The sequence below is a fragment of the Dromaius novaehollandiae genome, chromosome 7 (assembly GCF_036370855.1).
Source record: "Dromaius novaehollandiae isolate bDroNov1 chromosome 7, bDroNov1.hap1, whole genome shotgun sequence".
NCBI lineage: Eukaryota > Metazoa > Chordata > Aves > Casuariiformes > Dromaiidae > Dromaius > Dromaius novaehollandiae.
The window spans coordinates 28852196-28879682 of record NC_088104.1 but is presented as its reverse complement, the minus strand read 5'-3'; the positions used below and the strand labels follow the sequence as shown (position 1 = coordinate 28879682).

General features: G+C 40.2%; 1 protein-coding gene across 2 annotated transcripts; it reads left to right on the top strand.

The window, feature by feature from the left end:
* The first annotated feature begins 1489 nt into the window (after positions 1 to 1489).
* Positions 1490 to 27487, top strand: FRZB (frizzled related protein). 2 transcript variants are annotated; one of them, XM_026110224.2, is made up of 6 exons: positions 1490 to 2163; positions 13222 to 13269; positions 20310 to 20375; positions 22461 to 22665; positions 22920 to 22983; positions 26207 to 27487. In XM_026110224.2, the coding sequence occupies exons 1-6, from the start codon at positions 1713 to 1715 to the stop codon at positions 26315 to 26317; spliced, it is 945 nt and encodes a 314-aa protein (XP_025966009.2). In that variant the 5' UTR covers positions 1490 to 1712; the 3' UTR covers positions 26318 to 27487. The 2 variants fall into 2 exon arrangements, with proteins under 2 accessions (XP_025966009.2, XP_064371116.1); XM_064515046.1 differs by lacking the exon at positions 13222 to 13269.

Here is a 27487-nt window from a genome sequence, read left to right as displayed (position 1 = left end):
ACACTGAAATGTACCCAGTACACCTCAGCTCCTATTGGATTTATTAGCAATCACTGCACAGTTGACATGTCTTAACCTGAAACAATGGGAGTTTTGCAGCTGAGTTAGAGAGATCAAGACTTCATCTGCAGTAATCAAGGTAAAAATGTAAAAAAGTCTTTCGGGGATTAGGGTCCTGAATTTCAAAGTCTGTAAACATGCTTGCTTTCATAGCCTATTCAAATCTGTGTTCCGGTTTCCAAGTACTGGCTTATGATACACGTTTGATTTGATAGCAGAAACTGAAATAATAAACACACTAATATCACAATAAAATTAAGACAAACTCACGATCAAGCAGTTGCTTGATATCTTCATAGCTAGGAAGAATTTATTCAGTCAATAAATATTAATTCAAGTCAGTATGAAAAAAGCCTTTATATCAGGGCTGTTTTCTTTCCTCAGATCAGCTGGAATACCCTTTGTCATGTCACTGCTCTGTGAGCTATTTAAACATCAATATATGGATTTTTTTTTAATCTTACACAAAGAAAGGAACAGCAGCAGTCTGGTTGAGTTTGCTTGATGTTAATTTGGCTTTTTTTATTTTTGAGTCCCTCAATATTATTATAGATTCTCCTTTAAAAATGGTCACTTATCCAACATTTCAAAGTGAGTTTTAACATACACTCTCTAACCAAATTGCAACTAACTGTCCACCATGTATTATAATATTTATGAGAAATACATTTGCTTCTCAGTCTATAACACCACCTACAGCAGTGAACGTAAAATAGGTATTTCTCATATCATACATGAATATTTCTCAAGGGCTAAGGTAGACATCGATGCATTTATCTGTCTCTGTAAGTCAGTATATCTGCTGTTTCTGTTCGAAGTTCACCTTTTAGGAAGGATACAACGATTTTAAAACACTAAATCGTCTTGTCTTTTCTTGTCTTGTCTTTTCTTTCGTAATTGAGACGTTATTGCTTACTTTTGTTTCATTTAAATTGTCCGAATGACACTGACTAGCACACAGAAATGCCGGCTTTCTGTACGGCTCGATCGTTTAAGCCTTGCGCGCAGTTCTTTGTTCTAAAACAAGCGGTTTGGCGGCGAAAAATGGGCTTCTGGCCCCGGAGCTACCTCAGCGGCACCGCGTTACCACGACGTGACCGCGCAGCCCCGCTGCCGCCGCCGCGGTAAAGCAAAGCGCGTTTCGGCGGCAGGGGTGGTGGTGGGGTGTCTCCCGCCTCGCCTCGGGTCCTGCTGTTCCCCTTGCCGCCGGTTTAGTCTCCGCGGCACCGGGAACCGGCTCTGCCCCTACCGCGCCCGCCGCGGCCGGGGCGGGGCGGCAGGACCCGCCCAACGGCCCCCGCACTGCCCAACGGCCGCGGCCCCGCCCCGCCTAACGGCGACGGCACTGCCCAACGGCCCGGCCCCGCCCCGCCCCGCCCCGCCCAACGGCCGCAGCACCGCCCCGCCTAACGGCCGCGGCTCTGCCCGACGGCCCGGCCCCGCCCTGCACCGCCCCGCGGGGGAGGGGCCGCCCGCGCCGGCGGGGCGCAGAGCGAGACGGCGTGGGGCCGCGGGCGCAACCCCTTGCAGAGCCGCTGCCGCCGCCGCCGTCCCCATGCCGGCCTAGCGCCCCGCGCCAGCTCCGCTCCTGCCCGTCCCCGCCGCGCCGAGCGCCCGGCGCTCCGAGGCGGCCCCCGCGGGGCGGCGCCGCCATGTGGCGGGGGCTGCCGCTGCTCGCCCTGGCCGCGGTGCTGCTGCGCGAGACGCCGCGGGCGCGGGCCGCGGCCTGCGAGCCGGTGCGCATCCCCCTGTGCAAGCCGCTGCCCTGGAACATGACCAAGATGCCCAACCACCTGCACCACAGCACGCAGGCCAACGCCATCCTGGCCATCGAGCAGTTCGAGGGGCTGCTGGGCACCAACTGCAGCCCCGACCTGCTCTTCTTCCTCTGCGCCATGTACGCGCCCATCTGCACCATCGACTTCCAGCACGAGCCCATCAAGCCCTGCAAGTCGGTGTGCGAGCGGGCCCGCGCCGGCTGCGAGCCCGTCCTCGTCCGCTACCACCACGCCTGGCCCGAGAGCTTGGCCTGCGACGAGCTGCCGCTCTACGACCGCGGCGTCTGCATCTCCCCCGAGGCCATCGTCACCGCCGAGGGAGCCGGTGAGTGCCGCGCCGCGGGCACAATGGCGCCGGCCCCGCCGCCGCGGGCGAGTTGCGCCGCTGCCCGCGCACACGCCGCGCCCCGAGCAGATGGTGCTGGGAAACGGTGCCCCCCCTTCCCCCATGCCTTTATGGGGACCCCCCCCCCCCGTGCTTTTTACCTCTTTTCTCTGTCTTTGTCTGCAACATCAGATATGAAAAAGTTACCTGGCAAATGACAGCTCTCTTTCACGTATGTGGGAAACTCCTTATACCTCGTTTTAGTATTTTGTCAGCAGCCGTTGCTATTAGGAGGCATACTTGCAGGAAACGCTCGTCGTTGTCCCTACCGCCAGCCAACGCGCCAGGCGCCTGGCTTTACCCCTCCTGCAGCCACCCACTCCCTCCAGAGCAGACTGCGCTTGCCAGCAGGACAGGCTGGTGCTGTGCCTGATGGGGTTTGGGGTGCCGGTGTGGGACGGCTATGGGGTGCCCCTCGCCTGGCCCTACATGGGTCGCCCGAAGTTGGGGCGCAGCCGCCCCCTTTGCTCCCGTGCCAGCGGCAGCAGAGACAGGTCACACAACCCTCGTGGGGCGGCCGAGGGGGAGAAAGCAGACTCATCACCGCACACTTGCACTTAACGCGCAGTTACCGCACAGGTCCTGTGTTAGGTACCCCAGGTATGGCCAGGAGGAGGGCAACAAAGGTGCGTTTTTAGTACATCTCATTGCTGGAGTCCTGGGGGGAGCTGAAGGCTGGTTCCAATGTTAAAGCAGCTTCATCTGCTCTAACCCATGTCCCATCGCAGCGGCCTCCAAGGGGCTGCTCAAGCCCACAGAGCCCAGCAGCTTTCCAGCTGCATCCTGTTTCATTGGCTGTGCTTACTGCATTAGATACCACAAGATTGCTGACAATTGAGTTTTAGCTACGTTATCATGCTGCTGTCTCAGGGTTACCTGGGCAGTAGGAAAATCTCCATATGGTTGGGTGAAGATGTCCAACTGTTTTGTGTTGCCCGGACACTGCAAAACTGTTGTTGCTGAGGTTTTCTGCTCTGCTATTCTGCTTGTAGTGAATAACAGCTCCCTTTGGGGTGGAACAGCTAGCACTGCACACCTACCGTACAGTAGGATGAGCACCACAGAAGTATTTATGTGAAGTAGCTATTGAATAGGAAATCAAAGTAGGCAATGGTAGTTATCATGACTGAGCTTTGAGCTTTACAAAATGGCCCGTCTCATTTGAGGAAAACATTTGCCAGTGATGTAACCAGGTTGCATAGTACATGCTGTAAGTCACAGTGTTGGTGAGTTTCTGTGACCTCTGTGTCAAAGCTGCAGAAAAGCAAGCTTTGGCCAGAAAGCGGTTAACAGCAAGCTACGGGAGAAGGCAGGAATGCACCTGTGCGCCCTTCAGGCTTCCTTGTGCTCTTTGTTAGTACCTCCTGCTGCTGCAGCACGCTCCTCTGGCTGCACAGCCCGCAGCACCGGGCTGCGGTGGTTCGCTGGTGTAATCTATTCCATCTCTCCCTCTTCCTTCCCTCTCCTCCCTGTTTATTTGTAGGCCAGACTAACTCCATTCCTTCTCTGGTTCCATCAAATTATCCTTTCTACCTTTTCAAGACTTGTACGGCACTCAATAATCATACCTTGATATATGAAGTTGTTTTTAAAGTTCTCTCTGACCCTTCCAATTGTTCCTCTCTAGTCTTACCCTCCCTCTTTTACCTTCTCCAGTACCAGTACCCAGCCTATAAACTTTGCTACCTATTTTTGTCTCTACATCTCCTCTTGCTGTTTTTTTGAGGGCTGCGGACCTGCTGGGATGGCTTTGGGAGTGTGGTTTTGAACACCAAACTCATTTCTCAGCTGCATTGAGATGCTTTCACAACTGCCTTAAAATGGATCCAAACTGAGTGAGGCTTGGCAAGTCTACAGCAATTTGAAAGCAATCACATTCAAATCTGAAGGGAGGAAGTTTTGCTAAAATTGCCCCAGAGTTACCTATTTCTGAGGACCACAGCAGTACAATAACCTCTTTGAATGATTCCAGTTCAGAATCCATGAAAACTTTCTTTCAGCAAATGAGAACCTGATGACATTCTCATTTCTGGGTTTAAAATTTTGAACCAATGTTTTATTCACTAGACTGAAAGAATCCTTCTTGAGGGAATAAAAATGCTCCTTTAGAAAGCAGAATGAAGTATTCCTGCTCTAGGAAGAGGTAAGGTGAACGTTTCCCAATTGCCCAAATAAAGGATTGCAGCCAAGTAGAAGATGCAAATAACAAACTGCTCAATGGTTAGTACACAGTACTCTTATTTTTCTTCCCGAGTACTCCTGAACCTCATGCTGTTTGTAAACTACTTTTAGTAGAGCAGACACACACAAATTCATTTTTTGGGGGCTTTTGTTATGGAAGAGATTTTTTTATTTATTATTATTCAGAAATGAAGTCTTCATTTTTCTTTCTTTTTTTTTTTTTTTTTAAAAAAAGGAATTTGTTGCCTGCAAGGTGACAGGGTTCTGCTGTGTTCTTTCCTCTCAGGGTATCTACATTATTAATAGAGGAGAATTAATGTATTTTTTTAATCCCTTGTGTAAAGTGGCAGCCTAAAAGATAACATGTTCACATTTGCCATTGAGTAGGGACAGTTCAGAAGGCCTGATTTCCATTTCTTTTCCTGATGTTCTGCCATATGTCCCTTATGAACCTGTGATTCAGCTGAGTGAAAGGGCTGTCCTGACACTCAGTGCACACTGAGGAAGGTCATCTTCTGTGGTGTGAGCTGCTTGTAAGAGGCATGGGCAGTGGCAGTTTGTAAGGGTCAGGTACACTTTGAGAGTCGGAGACTTCCAGCTGTCATGGGAAAGACAGTGGCCACAGGATGCAGAGTGCTCATAGTGTGGCGGGTTTTTCTGCTGGTTCAGTGCATTGAGATGTTTTTGACAGGTTAACATCATGCTGGTTCAGTTGTCATCTGTATCTTCTGCAGCCAGGAAGAATCTGTATGGAACCTAGTGAAAATTCCCTTTTGGGTGCTCTGACAAGCTCTGATCTATGCCAGTACCAGCTGCTGCTGGCCTCTGTCATCTGAGCTCCTGATCAGAGGCTGAATACGTGGGTGTGCAAACTATTCATTGTTGCTCCACGATAAGAGATTCCTGAAAGTTCTGCCTCACTGGGTCCTACAAAACTGTTTCTTTCATTATGTCTGATCTCTGTCACCAAGAAAGTAATTGGTCTTTACTTCAATGGTTGTTTTGACAATGCCAAGTTGAAGTTCATTTGGAATCCACTTGACTTTTTTCTTTAGTTGACATGACAGTAAATGATGAAGGATTTCACTCACACCAGCTGTACACCCCATGCCTATGATTCTGTGGCTGTTATAAAAGGTGGGAAAGCTGTGGCTGGTAAAATCTGTGGCAAATCCCAGTAAAAAGTTCACTGTCAGTTATTGATACACGCATTATGTTTTAATCCTCCAAGAGCATCTTTTAGAACAACGATTTTTCTTCATAGGCAGCCTAGGATTTGAGGAGGCTTCATCTTTGCAAGAATGAGGGAGATATTTGTGTCTTTCCCCTAATGTTTCTTCAGGGCTGCCTACAAGTTAAAGGGATGAAATAGCCACTAATATGTCTGTAATGGAGAAGGCTGGTAAGAGTACTACTAGCACCGTGCTTAGGGTTATGCAACTAGGATTAAGAGAAGACAGAAGATGCTCTTGGCTTGTGCTGTCCCCCAAAACTCCACGTGGACTGCTATACTTTGATGCTGATTTTGGATGGCCAAGGTAGCTCAGGTTTTAGGGACTGCCTTATCCTTGTTACTTTATGTATATTATATTTATATAATATATAGGAACAATAATATATATAACACATAATAAATATTATTTATATTACAGATACTTCATATGTGTCATTGAGTTTGGTGAAGTCCTGTGGAAAACACTTGGGTCCCTTTATACTTGCACAACAGAGGGAATCTCCAAGCCTGTGTTTAAAACGCATTATGTAGATGTTTTGGAGGCTAGTATGAAACTGAATACTTTGGTTTGTTTGGAGGATCCCACAAATTGCAGTCCAGGTGGGAGAATAAAAAAATCCCTTTTGACAATGTGTTAACATTCCAGTTGCAAGTGTGTGCTAAAGCTGACTCTGTCCCAGGCTTTTTATCTTACGTCTTTATCCTATGCTTTTTGTGGATGAAAGTGAGTCCACTCACAGACACTGACATATGCTGTTGTATGTAAGTAGTGTTGCTATGTATATTGTTCAGAATGTCCCTTGCCCCATGTATTTCAGTGTCTGTGTGGTGGGTGCATAAGCTGACTCTTCCTCAAGTTTGTCAGGTTATCTGTTTTCTTCATTTCTGTCCAATCTTCCTTATTTTGCGAAGTAGCAGGAAGAGTGTACAGAAGCAAACAAAGGCCAAGTCCTGTGCACTACTGCCTGACCCAGTCTGTCAGCTCTTAGAATCTAAGAGCCTGTCTTTAATTTTACACATAATAAATGGCCAAATTCATTGCTGGTGTTCAGATGCTGATTCAGAAAAGCCCTTAAGCATGTGTGCTGGTCTGCTACTGTCTATCACGCTGTTTATATTCAAGTGACAAGTTTATTTCTGTTTTGAAGAGGGAAATAATAAAATGAGAGCAATATAATGCGTAACAAGCATATCTGAGGACAGTTCTGTCAGCTGTATTTCTCACTTTGCAACTATTGAAGTTATGTTTGAGTGGGACATACTTTAAAATTAGAAAAACTCCGTATCTTGTTGCTTCTTGTAGGGATAACTTGCAGACCTGCATGTTTCCCTTACAGAATTTTGAAAAATGTCTCAGTCATATCTCACTATATTTGATCTTGTTAAATGTTTCATTACTTATAAGAAGCAGTACTTAATTTGTGATTTAACTTGCATCGTCTGTGGGGAAGCCAGATGCATCCAGTTATCTGGTTCTGTATTTCTGGACTTCACAGCTTACAGCCTCACGATACAAATCCTTCAGCTCCTGTCGCAAGAGGATTCTTGAGCAGTTTAAACATTTGTGAATTTCCATATTAGAAAAGCTGGGCCTCTCCACTACCCCAAACTACCTGCTGACTACTGTGCATTCTTTATCTGCTTGTCCTGGAACAGGAACAGCTCATATTACAAGTAGATATAAAAATGGCTTGAAGGTGTGTAGGGCTTTTGATGAGGTGGTGGAGAAAAGGAAACATCATAGCAAGAAATCAACCACATAAAATCAATGTTAGAACCATTTTGGGTGATTACTTTAAGACAACTGTTCAGAATTCAAAATCTTTTAAAAAGTTAAAGAAAATTAAATGTTATTTGAGGGAGACATATTTTGAGAATCTTAAATGTAGTTCAAGCATGTCTGCCTAGATGAATTTATAGTAATCCACTATGTGAATTAGGCATTGTATGCTTAAAACAGAATTGAAAGAATCATTTCTCATGCTCATTTTTCATATGTTAATAACTTAATTTCCAAAATAGTTGTTTCCAAACTTGAGATCACACTTTGCCTAGCTCTACTTATTGTAGTCGAACTCTACAAGGAAAGTATTTCAGACCACATAAAGTATGCCTTCCTCAGGATGACTATGTATGCTGAGGTTGTCATTTTAGAGTGGAGATTTGTTTTAGTCATTTCCACAACGTTCAAGCGGACAAATTTCTTAGTTAAAGAACAAAATAATCACAAGCTTCCAGCTTTGAAGGAGATGCTATGAGCAAATGTAAATAGGAGAAATTAAAAGTTGTTAAATAAGAGAATGTTAAACCTTGTTAATGGTAATATCATTGATTATATTATAGTATCACTTCGATTTGCCAGCCTTTGAAGACTGTATTCCCTAGAATGGCTTTTATGGTCTAAGCACAGAGTCGAGCAGCTGAATGTTATCAAAACCTGTCAGGCTTCGGTGCAGACAGTGAGAAATGTTTGTTTTCTTATTGATGTAAATGAAAGATAAGAGACTCAGAGTTCCCTACATGTATATAGAATAGGAGCATTGTCAGGTTGCAAGTTGCTCTATGGTTTAGCATACAAAGACAATGCAATGACCTATATTAAATTTGAACTGGCATCACTTTTTATATTTTTTTCATTTACAGTTTTTGCATTCAGATAAGCAAAGATTCCCTATGTATTAAGAGCTAAAGTAGATTACAAAGTCTAAACATACGTGTTTTTGAAAGGTTTCTTAACTGACAGGGCTCACAGATATCTCCATCTGAAGAAAGTGTCCAAACAACAACCACTCTCTGTGGTTTTGTTGTTTAGAGCAGTGTTCCTGGAATGGCTTCTATAATAGCTGGGCGATATTCTTTTAATTGCAGTGACAATCAGGATCATATTACTCTCCCCTCTCCCCTCTCCCCTCTCCCCTCTCCCCTCTCCCCTCTCCCCTCTCCCCTCTCCCCTCTCCCCTCTCCCCTCTCCCCTCTCCCCTCTCCCCTCTCCCCTCTCCCCTCTCCCCTCTCCCCTCTCCCCTCTCCCCTCTCCCCTCTCCCCTCTCCCCTCTCCCCTCTCCCCTCTCCCCTCTCCCCTCTCCCCTCTCCCCTCTCCCCTCAAATTGACATAAATAAGATGTGTGCTCAGAATTAAGTTTCTACCAAATTGCTTTTTCCCCCCAAACCTCTTATCTGAATCTGTAGTCCAGCAGTTGTTATTTTGTACACTGTCTATACAAATGGCTTTTATTCTGCTCTCATTCTGAGTGATTTTTATAGCTTCCCACTGAAAAAAAGATTAATTAGAATGGCTTGTGGGAAAAATCACTTTGTTTTTTTTCCCCTTCTCTTAGTCAAATTTTAATAGAAAACCTTAGAGTTTGAGCTCTGAATACTCTTTCTCCTTAACAGTCCTGCTAATCACTGTTGACGCATGTTTCTTTCAAAATATTCTTTTGTGTAGACAGAACTTGGCAAAGAGGTCGATTCTGAAGAGAAGTGGAACAATTGGAAGTCAGTTGTTTACTATTAAAAACAGCAGGTTTTTTTCCTGTGTGCGTTGTAACTGCAAGTCTAAGCAGCATGCATGTAAGCCTGACGGAGAGAGGTCTCTCTACCCGTTCAAGTGCTAGGTCAGTGGATGGGGCTTCAAGGGTGGTTTAAGCCAATCTGGGTGTGTGGGGCTGGTGGAAGGGGCAGCCCTGACCTCGGGTCTTGCACTACTTGGCTGATGCAAGCTCTGTGGCGGGTGTGTCCTGCCAAGGAGGGGAGATCCTGCGCAATTGCACAAGGAAACTCCAGGGCGGGAGCAGGCTGGTTGTGACTTAGCTTGTCCTAATCTGTCACAGTCCTGGCCCTGGAGACAGGGGGAGAAGCATAGGCAGGGCTGCAGGTGAGGAGGCACCGGGCACTACAAGCTCGATTGCTGGATGTGGGGGAAGGATCAGGGACATGAGGAGCCTTTTTCAAGGTATCTTCTGCAGTGATGAAGGTCTTGGGTATCCTCTCGCAGTTCTTTTGTCCCACAGGCCTATGCTCCTTTCTCTCTAGTAATTGCCCCTCCCTAAATAGGCATAAGTACACTGAGAAATAGCAGCATCAGCTTAGGGTCAGTTCGATACTTGCCTGGCCTAGCCCTCAAAATTAAGGAAGTGAATCATTAAGTGGCTTAACAGTACCTGTTTAGTGCCCTTTCGTTCATTGGCAAACACCTTACTGTGACCACAATTGCAGAGTACAATACATTGTGCACCTCAGCCTTAACTTAGGCACAAAAACTGAACATATTTCCTTTAATAGCTGTTCTGAACGCAACTTCTTACTAAATTACTCTTTTGCAGTACAGCCAACTGGTTCATCAGATACCCATAACCACTGGTTTGGGGGTAGAACAAGTGAACTGGCAAGCAAGTGCATGCAGAATTATGAAATGGTTTGAAGTTGCGGTGTGTCGTTATTTGGCTTAAAAAAAAAAAAGTTATGTACCTAAAAATAGAAGAGAATGTCTGGAGGAAAGCAGTCTAATTCCCTCTGTGTGTGGTGTGGTGTTTTTTTGTTTTTTTTTGTTTTTTTCTTTTTTTGCAGTTATAGGATTTTATTAGACATGCTGAGCATTTACCAGCCCTCATTGCGTTGCAATGGAGTTTTCTATATATTGGTTACAAGGACAGTTCCTAAGCGGATGCAAATTATTGTAGTGCTGCTGACTGTGGTGGACGAAAGCTGATAAATCAGGGCTGGGGATCTGGCCCAAAGTTACAGAAATATACCACCTTTATCAAATTTGTCTTTAGTTAAAACTCCAGAGTCAATTGGACTTTCCACTGACATAGTGGGTATATTGAACTGGATCCAGTTGTAGGTTCTAATTCTGGAATTGTACCTTAATATACAAATTTATTATTTTGTATAGTTGTTTATTAATGAAATCCTTCAGAATCCCTGTCTTTGATAACAAATGCTTCCTTTGTTACCCCAAAACATTGCTGTGTAGGAGTATGAAGCTAAAAAGAACAGTAGGTGATTTTTCTGGATGGTCAAAAGTTGGCAGTTTGGATCAAAATGTGGATCTAACATATAAGCATCACAAAGTGCATGAATGTTTGGATCAGCCTTCAGTTTTAGAAGGGTATCTTTCTGTGCCTTTTTTGGTTTAGCCCCCATTAACAGTTTTATTGGCATAGGGAATGTGATTTAGAAGTGTGAACAAAACGTCCCTTCATTCATAACTGACGTGCCTGTTCTGGCAGGAATTGTAGTTTATTGGGCCAGGTGAAGCACCAGAGGAGGTTGTTCTGGGCATGCGCAGAGTGAGCTAGCCTTAAAGGCAAACTGAGTAGTTGCCCAAGACAACAGAATTAGAGTGGCAGCAAATCCAGAGAGCTTTCTCTGCGTGACTGCCGGTGCCGATACTCTCTTGAATGCCTAGAGAGTGGCAAAATACCTCAGGCTGGTCCCCTTCACCAGGAGAGGTAGAGCCCCGAAAAGAATGTTTTATATATTTGTTTCCGTAATGGGGGGAAAGCAGAGAATTATTGAAATACAGAAGGAAGTAGGCTGTATGCTGTCACCAAGTCAGAAAGAGCTGTAGGCTTAAAGAGAAACGCCAACTAAATATACTGTAACAAGGCAACAGAGCTTAGCCCCGCGAAGGGTGAAGAATGAAAAGAAATATGATAATCATCCTTTTACTTATCATTTGCTTGAAGAATACCATTTTACTTCTTTCATCCTGTTCCAGAATACAAGAAGGCACTTGATAAAATGTAAAATACAGTTAAATTTGATGGAGAATCTCTTTTTTTACCGTATATCATTGGTAGGAGTCACAACCTTTAATTATTACCCCAAACAAATAACTTTTTAAAATTCAAGAATATTTCACATGAATAATCATAGTAAAATAAATAAGAATTAGTGTATGTAATTTGACTTGTTACAGGCAGTATGGAGAAGCCTTATGGTGACCATAAAAGTACATTATGACTGAAGACTAAATTGCATGATAAAAATGTTTTTTATACTATAAACTAAGGTACTGGGGTAGTTTGAAACTTTCTTTGAGGAAGATGGTTTTGACTGTTATCAGGGACAGGATACTGGATATAAGTCATCTAGTCAATTGTTCTGTGTTATTTCCTGTACCCTTTGCTCATTGCATTGGTAGGAATACTTGTTTCTGAAGTTTTCTGTGAAGTTAATTACTGCATTAGTTAACTGAGGGTTGGTTTTCTTTCTTTCTTTTTTTTTTTTTTTTTTTTTTTTAAATTTATGCTTGCCCTGACTATCGTTTAGCCGTATGTCCATTTATGTAAAGGAAGTCTCATGCTATGAGAAGTATAAAAATACATTAAGACAATTTTTTTTTTCTTAATGTATTGGCAAAATTAGAAGATCAAGTATGTAGTATTAGATCTCTGGTAAAGGGTTAAGTATTTTAAATGCATATTTACAATTCAGGATCTATGATTAAATAACAGTCCCAGCCCTTAAAATTTAATCCATGTATCTAAACCCTTCACCTATACCAAGTATCATCAGTGGCCTAGACTGTATTACAGACAGATCCTTATAGCTCTAGCTGCAAGAGTGTAGCTTTTGTTACATAGTCATGGATTCTTTTGTTCTATATTTTAATAGCTGTGATGTTGTATACCTGATGATGTAAGGATGTAAGAAAGATGGTGTTTGTATGACATCAGTTTCTAGAGATGAAAAAGCTGGACAGTCTTTTGGGCATACAAACTTGGAGAAGGGCTTTTTATTTGCAGGCTTATCTTTTTTTCTGTTTTATTTGTCATTCTAGTAAGGTGTGCTACCTCTCCCCCATAACTTCTCCCGTATTTAAGCATCTGTTCTTTCTTACTTGTACAACGTAATATGCAATAATATATTCATTTTCATTATTAAATATATGCATAAATTCAGTAAACGGAAGTGTGATTTAATAAACAACAGATTTGAAATTATGCATTTTACCAATATGGGACAGATTCCACTTCCAAAGAACTGCTTTTAGAAACATTTGTAAGTTTGGCACAGTGCCCTTTTTTTTCCTTTCTTTTTTTTTTTTTTTTAAATTCCATTCTTTATCTGTCCTTCAAAATAATCAGTATGTTTTCTTAAACTGAGGGGAAGGGGAAGTTCTGAAACATTTGTTTTGGCATTTGCCTCAATGATATGATTATGGTTGGTTTGATTTCCTTAGTAACCAATAAAACAAACCAAAAGTAATTTCTCCTTCAGCATCTAAGTAAATGCAAACAGTATGTATATGTTTTAGATGCTCTAAGTTCATGCCATAAATTTCCATCCTTCTCCCAAACCTACCGATCTATGCACCAGTATAAATGTGATATTTAATCTGCTTTTGTGTTTAACATTGTGAGCCATATTCCTCTCAAATTTAGATAAGAGTTTATGTCAACTTTAACAAGAGCAGGCTGGCCTGTAGAACATTACAACTTCTATATTAATAAAGGTGTTAAGTTTTAATATACTAAATAGTAGAGAAAGAAAAAGGATTTTAATGTGGCTGTATTGAAATAATCTAATATTAAAAATACTAACACTTCTTTACATATTTTACGAATCCATGCCAGATTTCCCTATGGATTCTAATAATGGCAACTGTAGAGGCACCGGCAGTGGTGAGTACATTTTTATAAAACTGTATAATAAGCTATAGTCTTGCAAATTCTTTCAATAATTAAGACCTGTACTAAGCGATGCATAAATATTCTGTCTTGTCTTGGAATCTTGTAGATTGTGCTTTTGTAGATTGTGACTTCTGTCATGTGAAAGTGAGATTTGAGGGCTAGAAAGCCTGTGTATTTCTTAGCAGAGGACTGAATTAACTTTCTAGCATTTCCTTTAGCATTTGTTTCCTCTACTTTAGGCAAAATTTCCATCAAATCGAGAGTGCTGTGTTGGTTTCATAGAAAGCTTTGTCTTGTTGGACAGGAAGAATGATCATTAAATGAATTTCCTTCCCTACAAAACATGCTGTAGTTTCTTCCTCAGATCTTCCAGCTATAACTTGTCTTCGCACTACTTTTCTGTGCAAAACTGAAAATTCAGTGAGGAAAAAGAATGTCTCTAATTTCCTTGGCAAGAATCTACAAAAACATATTTTGCCACATCAATACAATGCAAAACATTCTCTTAACGTTTTGTCATGCGGAGAAAAATAATAATGTTGGTCAGACCTGTGTTGTTTGACACAGGAATTCTACTGATCTGACTTTTTACACACTACACAGATGCTTCTCTGTATGCTTTAGAGCCCGTTTCATCACTGTCTTGGTCAAAGCATTTGCTAGTGTATCAATATGAATTTTGATTGAATTGGGAAAATGTTTACTGAAATAAAAATAGAAATTCCAAGTCTTTAAATTGTAAAGCAAAACAGTGCAATGTTTGAACTGAATATACTGAAAGAAAATTCTACAGCCTTGCAGATATTAATACATAAATTGTAAGGAAAGAAGAAATAAAGTTACAGATGTTCACAGCAATGTATAGTGGAAGTGCACTGAAAAAAAGTTACAGGTTTAATAATCTTTAGTCAACTGAGGCTAGACTCAAATAGGCTGTTCAAGGTTCAGTAGGGAAGGAAAAAGATCTTCTGGTTTGCTAAGCAGCATTAAGAACTGATGTAAGTAATGCTTCTGCCTATTTTCCTTAACTTTATTTTACTTTGCAGCAAACTGATGACTATACTAGCCCTCTCTATTGTGGAGGGCAAAAGCAATGAAGATAACGGTTTAAAATTTGTAAGTTAAATTCTGAACCCTTTGTAGATAATGGCAAAACTCCCATTAATCTGAGAAGATTAAGGATGAGACCTTCTGAGGCTGGTTTTTTTTTATTTATTTTTATTTTTTTCCAGCGGGTCTCCTTTTGGTGCTTTTATTTCTTTGTTTTGTTTTTGCTGGAACTGAATAAACTCCTCTGAGTTTTGCCACTATTCGTAGACAATGCAATAAAGCAAAGCCTAGCTGGGTAGATGATATATCATAGAAATGTGAATTTGTAGTTAAAGCAAGCCCATGACTATAGGATTTTTTGAATTTATTAGCTTTCCTTCAGAAGTCTTCCTCATAGGCTTTTGGCAAAAAAATGGGACTTGAGAACCTAGTGTTAGACATACTGTCTTTTCTTTTGTGGAGACATGCTGTCTTTTCTTCTTGGTTTTGACCAGCTACAGTGCACAATGATGGTCAATTTATTAATAAAAGTACCTAAATGGGGTTGTGGAACTTATAACTGGGTACTAAGTTTTGATAACTTTTGCTTCAATCACTGTGAGAAGCGTTGTAAAATGGTATTAATAATGCCCAGCTTATGATACAGTTTTAAAAAAATAATCAGTAGGTCCCAATGTGAAAGAAGCTATGTAAGTGCAAAATGTTGTTTAAATTCCAATGTGCGTCCTTTAGAAACCAGCAACAGTTTTTTTTAAAAAAAAACTTAACAATATTAAGCCCCTTAACAAGCTTTACGTTAAATTGCCTTGAGCATGGAACCATCTCTGAAAGACTAAGGCTTTTATTGTTACATATCTTTTTAATATTAAGCAATTTTTAATTGCATGACATAAGAAAGTGTGAGTTTCATGCTCTATGGCGACTGTATAAAGAACGTACAAACTACAGTTTGGGTATGAAAATAAAGCTGGATACTTTCTATGTCATATCAGAAATAGTAAATATCTTCAGAGCTACCTGTCTTCAGTGATATAGACTGCATATAGTAAGTAGTAGGGATAGAGAAGAGAGTAAGATTCAGTTGTACTGTTTTAGTTATCATGGTGCAGCTAGACTAGTGAAAACAACACCAAACGTATAAAACCCTCATCCAAAAAGAGAGTGAAGATGCACAGAAACAAGGCTGATGAAGAAAGAAGGGTACTGTTTTTATCACCAGTTTTCATTGTAGAACCATATTTTCTGATTCAATGCAGTACACTTGTTTCAATTGACAAACATACTTTAGCCCCACCTTAAAAAAAAAAAAAAAAAAGTTTTCAATACTTGGTTTATTTATATGTTCAGTAAAGTAGATTTGTAATTTTGCCATTGTAAATAGAGATTTTTTGTGTAAGTAGCAGGAACATGAAATATTTGAAAGAATCCTGGACTCAACTCCATGGTTGCTGAAGCATATTGCAAATACTCCTGGATATTGTTGCTGTGAACAATGTTAATGTCTTAAATCTGTTCAAAGCATCTTTTATCCCTGGTGGTGTCAACTGGCAAAACTTTTGCTCTAAGTCTGCATGTATTCTTTCTTTCCTTCTCTCTCTCTTTCCTTCCTTCTCTCTCTCTTTCCTTCCTTCTCTCTCTCTTTCCTTCCTTCTCTCTCTCTCTCTTTCCTTCCTTCTCTCTCTCTCTCTTTCCTTCCTTCTCTCTCTCTCTCTTTCCTTCCTTCTCTCTCTCTCTCTTTCCTTCCTTCTCTCTCTCTCTCTTTCCTTCCTTCTCTCTCTCTCTCTTTCCTTCCTTCTCTCTCTCTCTCTTTCCTTCCTTCTCTCTCTCTCTCTTTCCTTCTCTCAGCTGTAAACTACGTTCTTGTCTGTTTCGTCAGGTGTTCCTCAAGTCACTCAGAAGTTTTTCCAGACCTTTTTATCCTTATTTTATCAGTGAAGAATTTGCCAGGTTTGAGTACTTCTACTGATCGGTATTACAGACACAGTTTAGACTATGTATATGTGTATATTTAAGATAACATGTTTGTAGGTAATGATTATTGTGGAAAACCCTTTTGTTATGCAGTCCATTTGTTTTGGTATTTATAGGGGGAAGTTTTCAAAGGTATAGGTGTTGAGCTTATGTTAGGCCGATGTTGGCTTATATTAAAAAAGAATTCTTAATTGGTTTTGACTGGTATCTCAGCTAACTTTTCAGTGTAAGCCTCTGTGTCTGTCTCAGTGCTTTGGTTATGTTGTTGCTGTCATTCCAGAGCTCTTTTGAGAATCCTGGCAGCTTCAGGGGAGAATATCCAGGCACAGAGGCAGACAAATATGCATAAGAAGAATTAGAGATATCCAGATCAATAACTATACATGGGATTTTCCCTTAGCATCAAAAGGCAGTACATTTTTACAACATATTCCTTTTGTTACTGCCTTTTCTGGGTACTCTATTCACACTACCTGCAGAAAGCTCAACCTTGAAAGAAATATGCATCAGTCAAAAATGTTTTTTCTAATACTCACACTATGTTTCCTTTGAAGGTCACTGTAACAGGAATTGGGAGTGCTGGGTTCATTCTAGTTCTACAGCTCACTTTATAAATGACCTTGGCAAGTGACTTCATGCCTTACTGTGTCCGTTTCTTTAGTTCTCAGTAGGAATTAGAAATAATGCATCATTTTGTAAAGTTCATTGAATTATAAATTTGCAAAGCACTAGGACTATTAGAAGTTGCCCTTCATTAAGAACATGGGTAGGTCTTTACATTAGATTCTAGGGTAATAGTAATGAGATGTATTTCTCACACTTAAGAAAAACAACCGCCCCCGCTTCAATACTGACTTAAAATTGAGGGAAATGTGAGGGTAGGTATTCTTTTTCTACCAGTACTACAGAGCAGAGTTCTGTAGACCAGGAAACTGTTAGTCTAAAACTCTGTGGAACTGAATTCTGAGATGCATGCATGAGTATGGGTCATAGGATCAGGTCTTTTATGGCTTCTTCTGAGGGAGCTTGTAAAATGGGCCATAATTTGGCCTAAAGTATGCAGGCAGAAGGGAAGCCAAAAATCTCTTCCCTTCTTTGCTTTTATTATTTTAACACAGTGTCATACAAAAACTTAAGTCTGTGGTGTATATATAGCCTGTTATAACGATATAGTCTGAAGTCTGTTCTATATATAGAAATATATAGATTTCTGAGGATATGTTTGAAATTCAAGGAAATAATGTTCTCTTCTTCAAAATGTTCTCTTCTCTCTATTTTTTTCTATTTTCAACTACGAGAATTCTTTCAATCCAAGATAAATAATAATTTGAGAAGTCCATAACCCCATGATACCATCTTTGTTTTTTTAAATGCAGGAATCTTTTCCAGGAAATAAGAGTTCTTTTTGAAACTCTGAATTTAGAGTTCACTTTGGATTTTACTAAATCACTGGCTATATGCATTCTTATCTTAGATCAGTGACGTATAGAAACAGGTTGTATTAAGTCTAGTCCCGTTTAAATGCTGAGTGAAATATAATCAGCAGACAGTATTAGATATTTAGGACATCAAGTATGAGTCAGGACACCTGGATTTACGCTCAGGTCAGCTGCTCTGCTCTGAACTAGATACTGCTTCTACTGATTATGTCCAAATAGATGACGAAGAATGCTTCATTCTGGAACCTGATGCTTGAAATGGGTGTACTAGTGGGCTTGCAGGGGGAGATTTCAGTGAGCTGGATTTGACTGTGCAGCTCTACCAAACTCTACTTATACACTAGCTTGAAGTAAGTGGATATTTGCGTTAAAATAACCAGCAGTGAAATATTTGTGTTAATAAAAGCATGGGCCTGAGGCTTCAGCATTAGTACTCTCCTGATGCTAATGAAAGTGTTTTTACATCAGTTATTGTTTCCAGCTGTCTGGAAGCTGCACCACTGGAAATAGTACTTTGACAGTGTTCATTTGTATTGTGTTTTGAATGTCACCCTTACTGGCATATGGGCAAATCATTTCCGTATTTATTATTACATTTAAAATAAACCTGAGGCTCTGCGTCATAGTTTTATACAGCAAAGTCAAACAGAAGATGGCTTTCTGGCCATATTTTTATTATTACATGTCCAAATTCTGTACATGCAGTACAAGCTTAAATTATACTCAGATGTGATGATCCACATTGTAGATTTATCAGAAGGACTTAGGTCAGGCAATGGCAATCTTTCCAGGCAGCTATGCTAACTGTATTATTCTTTCCAAATTAGAGAATGAGCATGCTGGTAGAACCGCAGTGGGATCTAGAGGATGTTGCCAATAAACTGCTGATCTTTCCTCCGTAGAAAGTATGAGCTCCAAGCATCTGCAGAGTTTCAAGCTCAATGAGGGAATTGTTGCCTTGAAACTGAGGTTTTCAGCTGCTAGCCCTGCTGCATGTCAAAACCTGCCTGTGTGTGCTTTGATACCCTCATGTGGCTGTCCAGGTTTCAGTCTCGTGTTCCGTAGGAGAGGCTCATGAGCAGCTCCTTGTTCTAGCTGTAGCTACACAGTTATTTGTTGCTCATGGAATTTTTAGGCTTTATAGTTTATTAAAGGAGAAGCTAGAACTTCAGCACTACCCCTACTGAAGTTGTTTCAAGCAAAATTAGTTGGGAAGCTAAGAAGGGATGTGACTGTGTGGCCGAAAAGGTAAAGTGTTCTGTCCCTGTGGTGAAGGAGCCTGGTTTATTGTCTTTATCCCTCACTGCTGTTTGACTTTTAGGTTAAGGATTAAGTACAGTTGCAGCTCCTGTGCCAGGGACATCTGTCATAACTCCTGGCTCCTGCAAGAGTGCCTTTAACTGTTCATCTCTGATCCTCTGTGCTCTCTCTGGTCTGTGAATCTAGCATTCCTGGCTGCACAGTGGCACAGCTTCAGGTAGGAGTTAAATTTTTTCTCATTCAGAGAAGCTCAGATGCTTCCCTGTGTGATAAGAGATTAGTTTTGGATTCGCTCAGCCTGAGGACAGCATAGGGTTCTGATTCCTGATTTCTTGGTAAATTCCTGCAACTGTGAAGTAAAGATGGCTCTCACCCCCAGCTGCACGTTAAAACACAAAGTCTTTTGTTCTGCGAAAGAACACACAGAGGTGCCTACCTTTGTGGAAGGATTCCTGCATATGGATTCTGAGGTAGGGGTTAGGACCTCCTCCTGTTCTGCATCTGAAAACTAAAATCAGAAGAAAGGCAATGTTAAAAACAACTGAGCTGAGCGTTTCCCATCTGCAGCTGTGGAACCAAGGCAGCTCCCTGCTTGCCTTGTGAATTCTCTGGGATAGCCGTTCTGTCTAGTTTTCTAGTTTTCTTCCTGTATTACATAGTGAATGTCAGAGCGTGCTTTAAAGTTGTGGACTCTGCCTTAGGGATACGATGCCTGAAAGTTAGGCACAGCAGTGCAGACTTCCAGGTATCTAAATTCTTGGACTTACCCCGTAACTTCTCATTTGGATCTACATCTGGAAAATAAAGCACCATTTATAGTATGTGCATGAAAAATACCACACTGATCCATTTGACTAATATTTGCTAGGTTGGTACCTTTGCCTTAGCCTGTCATCCTGTTGGCAGGAAAAGAAGAAATACTGTCTACATTTTAGCTGCACTGTACTTGAGAAATAAAGCACCTATTTAAGATGCATTTTTTTCATTTTTGTTTTGTCATGGGATTAAAAAGATCAAATGCAAGTTTGTCAGTGGTTCTTAATATTCTACAAGTAGTACTCTAAAATTTCCATCTAGACCAGTCCTTTGTGGAGAATGTAAGCAATTAGGTAGACAAACCAAACCAAATGTTGGGACAGTTTCACAATATCTTCCTGTGGAGCAGACCAATAATGCCCTGTACATTTTGATATTTACCCTGTCTGTAATAAATTCAGGCAGTTTTTTTGTTAGATATGAGCTTGGAGTTTCAGGGAGATTGTCACTGGGCATATGCTATATTCTTTCTAAACAAAAGTTTCTGTTTTACAGAGCGCTGCAAATGTAAGCCTGTAAAAGCTACCCAGAAGACCTACCTTCGGAACAATTACAACTACGGTAAGGATAGCTGCATGTCCAGATACCAGGCTTTTAAGGAGGAGATCAATATTTTTAAGGCTACAGTAAGGGAATTAAATATTTAGGACTGGGAAAATTTTCAGACTTTCACAAAGGTAGGCTATGGACCCAGTTACTAATTGTTAACCCAGTAGTCCTTATTACAGAAGGAAGATGTGGCCTGAAGCATTGTTGCCAAAGTCAAAGCTGAGAGTGCTTGTGGAAGAATGAGTAAGGATTAGCTTAATATTTTAGTACAAGATTGCTTTCAGGATTCCTGCACCTTTTTAGTGTGAAAAGCGATTTGACAAAAATGACATCATGGGCTTCTATGCTTACATTTCCTCTTTGATGTACAGCTCAGATATGATCTGCTTACACAGGAAAGGGTTTATTTTTTAACTAATTTTCGTGCTTGCAAACTCACTGTGGGATCATACTAGGTTCTTTCCTTCTCATGCTACCGAGGCCAGTAATGAACATCTTTCAAGCCATGTTATTTTGTCAGTAATGCTTAGGAAACTGCATGATGTTCATATTATGTCTATTAACCAGATTATCCTAGTTTTCAAACATATCACAGGTCCTATCTGCTGCTTTTGTTCTTACAACTTGTCTTAACCTGATGAAGTCAGGAAATATGTATCACTTACAAGAGCTGAATAATTAGGCTCTTGAGATTGGAACTTGCGGGGCCCATTCTTGCTACCTGTTACTCATGGGAATAGCCTTAGGTTCACTGAACTTCCTTTAAAGACTTCATCTAAATGACAGTGATTAGTTAATGTTCATTAAGATTATGTATTTATACAATTACTGCCAAATAAGTTTCCTTTAAAAATAAATCCTGTTAGAAGCTAATAAGAATGTAATTGTCTTCAGTTAAACATTGTTATTTTTGAGGTGACTAGTTGTTTTCATGTTGTTTTGGTGGATTTATTTGGGAAATCTTTACAGAATAACTATCCTCTAATGGATACCGCACCTGCATGTTGTAGAGAGTTACTGAGTATGCTACTGATGACTGTGCTGGAATTGTTTTGGAGATGATTACTAACCACTGGCTTTCTTTGTATTTTGTATCACATTGTTTCCTTCTTTTCTTTCTTTTGAAACGAAAGAGCTTTCGAAAGGCATTTGAAAGAGCTCCAAACTAAAGTAAGATTTTGTGTTGAAGTCTTAAGAGGTTTTAAGAGAGTGGATCGCTTTGGATAAATTGTGTATGTTAAATGCATAATGCTTATTAATTGTTGGCAGCTGTATTTAAAGTAGCTGAAATACATGCTGGTTGAATGTATTTATGGACAATGCATGAGAAGAGAGAAGTCCGTGACTTTCTTTTTTTTTTTTTTTTGATTTTTTTTCTTTCCATATTACCTTTGTCACATAGGTTATAAAAAATTCCACAGATTTCTAATTTCTTCTCTGAAATGGGAAGGGATTCTGTTGTCTGTAAGCTGTGAAAGATGTAGTATTCTCTGGAGTATGACCTCTGGATTTGCTTTGCATTTGCCTGTGATATCAGTTCATTGGTCACCATGAGAGACCATGAAAAACTGTTGCCTTTAGAAGGCAACTTTCCCTCCTATGTGACTTAAGGCAAAAAGAAAGGATAAGGGAAGAAACAATTAGACGGGTCATTAGGTCAAGATCAGGAGCATTTGGAATGCATAATGAACAGAACAGATTGGTGCTGGGTCACTGGAAACAGATAAAAAAGGTACGGGCCTGTCATCCAATAGAGATAGTGATACAATAAGTTTTAATGCATATTCACATTTTGTGAAAGGCGGAGGATGACAAATTAGCTTTGGTCATCTGTACTGCAAGTAGTCAAGGAGGGAGCAGTTGTAGCATGAATGAAAAGGAGGAAAGCATGCAAATAATGAACTAAATGTATGTTATGGAGCACTCACTTCATGGAGGATGAAGCAAAGAGTTGGGGGTGGGAAAACTGCTGGAGTTCAGCTAAGCTTTTGGTAAATGAGCACACAAAAGACTAATCTCTGAGGTCGTGAGGAACGGCTTGTGGGTAACCTGTATTGTTTGCTGCTGCTAACTATACTCTTTGTTACTTTTTCCCAGTCATTCGGGCTAAAGTGAAGGAGGTGAAGACTAAATGTCATGATGTCACTGCAGTAGTGGAAGTAAAGGAGATTCTAAAATCTTCTTTGGTGAACATCCCAAAGGACACTGTAAACCTTTACACAAACTCCGGTTGCCTATGTCCACCCCTCAGTGCCAATGAAGAATACATCATAATGGGCTATGAAGATGAGGAGCGCTCCAGGTAACTCTTTCCACCTTTTCCTTGAAGCATATTTGTTATTGATCGATTCCCCTACCCACAGAATTATATTTTGGAGGCACCAGCCTCTGAAAACTTGGTGTGATTCTCTGTACAACTCCTTAATTGAATTCATCCGGACTGCTGAATGGCGGAAGGCTCACTCTGTAAGCACAGAGTTGTTAGTTTTGTTTGTGTTGGCTTGTACAGCCTATATATGCCTGTTGCTAAAATAAGTGATTGTCTCCAATATGTAGGTTACTCTTGGTAGAAGGCTCCATAGCTGAGAAATGGAAGGATCGTCTAGGTAAAAAAGTAAAGGTAAGAAAATGTCTCACCAGAAGTCAAACGTTGCAAATATTATGAAACATTTGCCCCACCTTTTCAAGAAAAAGGGAGAAGATACACAGGCAGGCCCTAGTTCATTAGTATCAGTGATTAAACATTAATCTGGCATGTTATTTATTATATTACTCAGAAAAATATGCTGAACAAAGTAAAGAGATATATGGAATTACGTCAAAAGTAAATGAGTGTAAGAGCAATCAAGACTTCTGTCTCAAAAATTAAAAAACAGGAGTGTTTTAGCTCTGTAGGCAAACTGCTTTCTGCAGCACATGCTGACTTCATTGAGGCTGTGGTAATAATGAAGAAAGCAAAGGGTTTTACCAGTGCTGCCTAATCTAACACAGAATTGTATTTTCAGATTTTAATATTCTTTAAATACAGTTCTCTTACCAAATTGTGTGGGGTTAGTGACTATTTTAGATTTATCTTTCTGGCCTAGATGAGGGAGGTATATGGTAAGGAAGTCTCATATATTACACATAACAGAGAATTTGAAGCAATGAGCTCAAACACAATGCTTGAAAATATATTCTAATGTGTTCTCATATTTTAATGCCTTTCAAGTACTGGGAGGACCGGCTGGCTGTTTAAACTAGGCATCCACACAGTTCTGACCTTTTTAGGCATCTCTTCTTATGCATCTGACGCATAGCGGAACATCATTGATTTCAACATTGTAAGGAATGTCATTTTACAGAGTGCATTCTTGTTTTAAAACAATTTCTCAAATGTCGATTTGACATAATGGATTTGCCTGTGCAAACCAGTCTCTTCTTTCATTGAATATTTTCTTAAACAGCTTTAGTAGTGACTGGCAGAAAATACGGTTCTGATTACAAATGTAAATTTTTCCTGTGCATATTTGTCACATCCACAGTGATTGCATGAGTGATAAGATCTGGGGATCTTAATCCAAATTGTTGCTTAATTTGGCATAACTTCCCCAAATCTAGTGCCTCAGAACAAATACAAAGTTACTGCTATGGGCTAATTTCTCCTGAGTTTCAATTCTCTGGTGGCAGTGTAACTTATTGTTTCTTTCTTGGCAACTTACTTATTTTCTCACTTATTTCAGAGCTGGAGTTGCCTTCCATGGAGTGTTGGTTTCAATTTAATTCAGTTATTCTATCAAGCATTGGTTTCTATATGCAGAATGTTCTTATGATAGCTGTAGAGCCTCATTCCACCTCAGCAGTAAAGAGCTCCATGGATATAAAAAGACCTAAACTCTTTACTCCTATTTTATTTTTATTTATTTATTTATTTAAATTCTGTGACACTTTATCTTTCTTGTTATCCTTTCAGTTCTTGTAGCCATTGGTATGTATCAGGTTTGGATTGATTATAAAGTTCTTGCAGTAGAGACTACCTGCTCTGTATTTCAAAAGGCATTTGTATCACTATATAAATGACTGCTGATACAATAGTGGTACTTTCATCAAGAGACTAGTGGTATAAATTAAAGTATAGGGCAAGAAGTTACTAATTAGGAGTTTGTGACATTGATGATTATTGATAATTTCAGACCATGTTCTCTTTGTGACATGGTATTCACCACAAAAATGGCCAAATAGATACATGACACTTGACGTTGTCAGAGGTGTACAAATATTAGTGTGTATTTCCAGCAGTTCCATGATAGTTGTCACTGTCCTCATTTTAATTGGCAGTGTAGCTAACAGTCTTAACAAAAATACAGTAATCAGAGATATGAAAACTTCTTATATCCACTTCCCAGATGAGCAGTCCTGCTCCCACCCACTGGGATGCCCTGTGCCGTTCGCTCCCTAGACAGTATGAAGTTTCATTTCTTCAGAAATCCTTTCAGCTAAATATAAATTTTCTGCAGATTTTATTCCACAGTGTTTTTTGCAGCTCCTGCAAGGAATACCAGTTATAGGATAAACAAGCAATGAAGGGTTCAATTCTCTCTGCTTCTTTTGAATCATTTTGAATTGTTTAACACCTTCACAAAATTATATGGGCAACTGTCCAAAGTACTGTAGAGCCAGATCTTTGAAATATGCCTCACAGCCTGACTCTACAAGGTGCTGAGCTACTGTCATCTTCCAGTAATTTCCTTTGTATCCTTAGTACCTAACTTGAAAAGATCAATAGCTTCTTGCAGAAATGGTGACAGAACTGAGCACATTTTCAGTTACAATTTTGTTACTGCTTGTATCACTGCCTGTCTCTGAGTAGACCAGGATAGAAAGTACTGGCCAACTCTGTTCCTTAAATCCCATGACTGTTTTTTTCATCCTGTTTCCCTCAAAGAATCAACAGGTGGATCTGTTTGCATTTTATTATTTAAAAGGTGAGACACTTTCCTGTTGAAGTCATTATGTCCTTATATCAGCCCATTCATTTACATGATTCCTTGAGTTTGCTGCATTAAAGGGCAGTGTAAGGTAAAAAGCTCTGTTATCCCTTCCTCCCCACCAGAATTCTACAAAATGTTCTCAGTTAAGTATCAAAAAGAACCTGAGGACTCTGGTTTTGAAGGTAAATTATGCTTCTGAAGAAATGCTTGAGCTGTGTGGTGTGGTGAGGCTTAACTGCAGGAGTTAATCATCCTTGCAAGATGAAGATATAAGTTATTACAGTCTAATTTGTTTTTCCACAGTTCTTTTTCACTACTCCCCCACTGCCAAGGCTACAAGAACACTAGGCCAGGAAATCATTTTTCCTTTTTGTTTAAAGTAACTTACTTATAACTCACATTCCACTGTTTGGGCCCTATCAGAGGCTAATGTGGTGGAATCAGTGACTGTTCTCAACCAGTGCTGTTCTAGATTTTTGCAGGTGCAAGTGGAGGTATTCTGCTGTTTTTCCTATCTAATGTGGGGAAGAAGCAGTTGGCTTGGTGGCAGAATCAGCTGGGTCAGTGGTATGATTTGCTGGACTTGGATGGCACTGTAATGTTGAATTGTAAATGCTAGGAGGGAAAGCAGAGATTAAATACAGGGGAAAAAATGTTTTTCTTTCAAATATTCTTCATTTGAGCATAGTCTGGCAGCATTCCCTTACTAAGGTTTATTAAGGTTCCTTACTTATACCTTTTGTAGAATAGATTTAGTATCTGTAATGGGGCATTTCTGAAGTGAATGGTTTGTAAACACATGCAGTTGTTTTAAATAATATTTATTTATTCTTCTGTCATCTATTTATAATTTCTTTGCACTTCATTATACAGCGTTGGGATCAGAAACTCCGCCACCTTGGGAAGGGAAAAGGAGAGCCTGGACAAAGTGATTCAGCTCAGAAGTCTAGCAAAACCAGCAATTCACGACAAGCACGTAATTAGATGTGAAATGCTGTATGTTAAAATTCAGTGGACTGTATATCAAGACTTGCATTGTTGGAGCAGCAAAGGAGAAATTGCACTATTGCACGTTATATTCTATTGTTTACTACAAAATAATGTTTTAGCTTATATTAGTTTTTATTCTTCCTGGTGTCTGCCTTTTTTTTCTGGATCTGCGCAAGCTCTGGAAATATATATTTTTTTTTTCTGTCAGAAAACTGCCCTTATGAGATGGGGAAAGATTAGGTCATGCTGAAGTTACCATTTTATCTCCTGAATCTTCTTATGGAGAAAATTCTGATGTAAGCAGAGATGAGATCTGTCAAAGACTGATTTAAAATCACGACTCTCACCAGCTTCCTTGTTCCAGTCTTTCTCATCACAGGCTCGGTCATTGTTTGCAGAAAGTCATGGCAGGAGGAGTGGGGGTGGGTTTGTTTTTTTGCTGTTGTTCTTTGGTTTTTTTGAATGTATAAATTTTTATTCTGAAATATAATGGCCATATATGTACACACACTCGACCCCGCCATGTTTAGAGGCACATGATACTTCTAGAAAATGAATGGAGAAGAAAACTGTTTGCAGAGTTCCTCACAGAAAAACAGCAAGACCATTTTTTACTAGTAGGAAACCACAGTTTGGATGTTTAGTGCTGTTTATGTGGTTACTTTTTTTTATTTGGTCTTTGGTAGAATTACTTGTTCACAAAAATACTAATTAGCGTTAAGGAAAGAAATTATGTCAAGAGAACTGTTTTACTCAGTACACCTTTGTTAAATTTGTAAGTAATTTTGTAACTTGTGTAAGCCAAAGTCTAACTTAAAATATTTACTGTGACAAACACAGTGTGCTTCTTGTTTTTTTGAATATGTTGGGACTTGTTTTTTAAACATGTTGGGAATATGTGGGGAAATGTTGTATTGGTCTGTTACCTCAGAACATAATTTACAATATATTTTTTTCCTCTTATAATGGCAGTTTTCTTCCTTTTCTTTCATTTCTCTGCTGAGTTGTAGGAGTAGACTGACTTACCAGGCCTGCTTCTCAGTACAGGTCTGCACTTTATCATTTTGATTTTGTGGTGTTATTCTTAAATCTGTGCCTACATGAACAGCAGTGTTCAATGCTCAGTAAAATGTGTCTAATAAAAGAATTGTAGTTGTCAACACA

Excerpts from the sequence above, each read along its gene's own strand:
- FRZB (XM_026110224.2), top strand. The coding sequence starts at position 1,713 with ATGTGGCGGGGGCTGCCGCTGCTCGCCCTGGCCGCGGTGCTGCTGCGC. Across the intron at positions 20,376-22,460 it reads TCGGAACAATTACAACTACG|TCATTCGGGCTAAAGTGAAG; the intron begins GTAAGGATAGCT and ends ACTTTTTCCCAG. Across the intron at positions 22,984-26,206 it reads GTCTAGGTAAAAAAGTAAAG|CGTTGGGATCAGAAACTCCG; the intron begins GTAAGAAAATGT and ends TTCATTATACAG.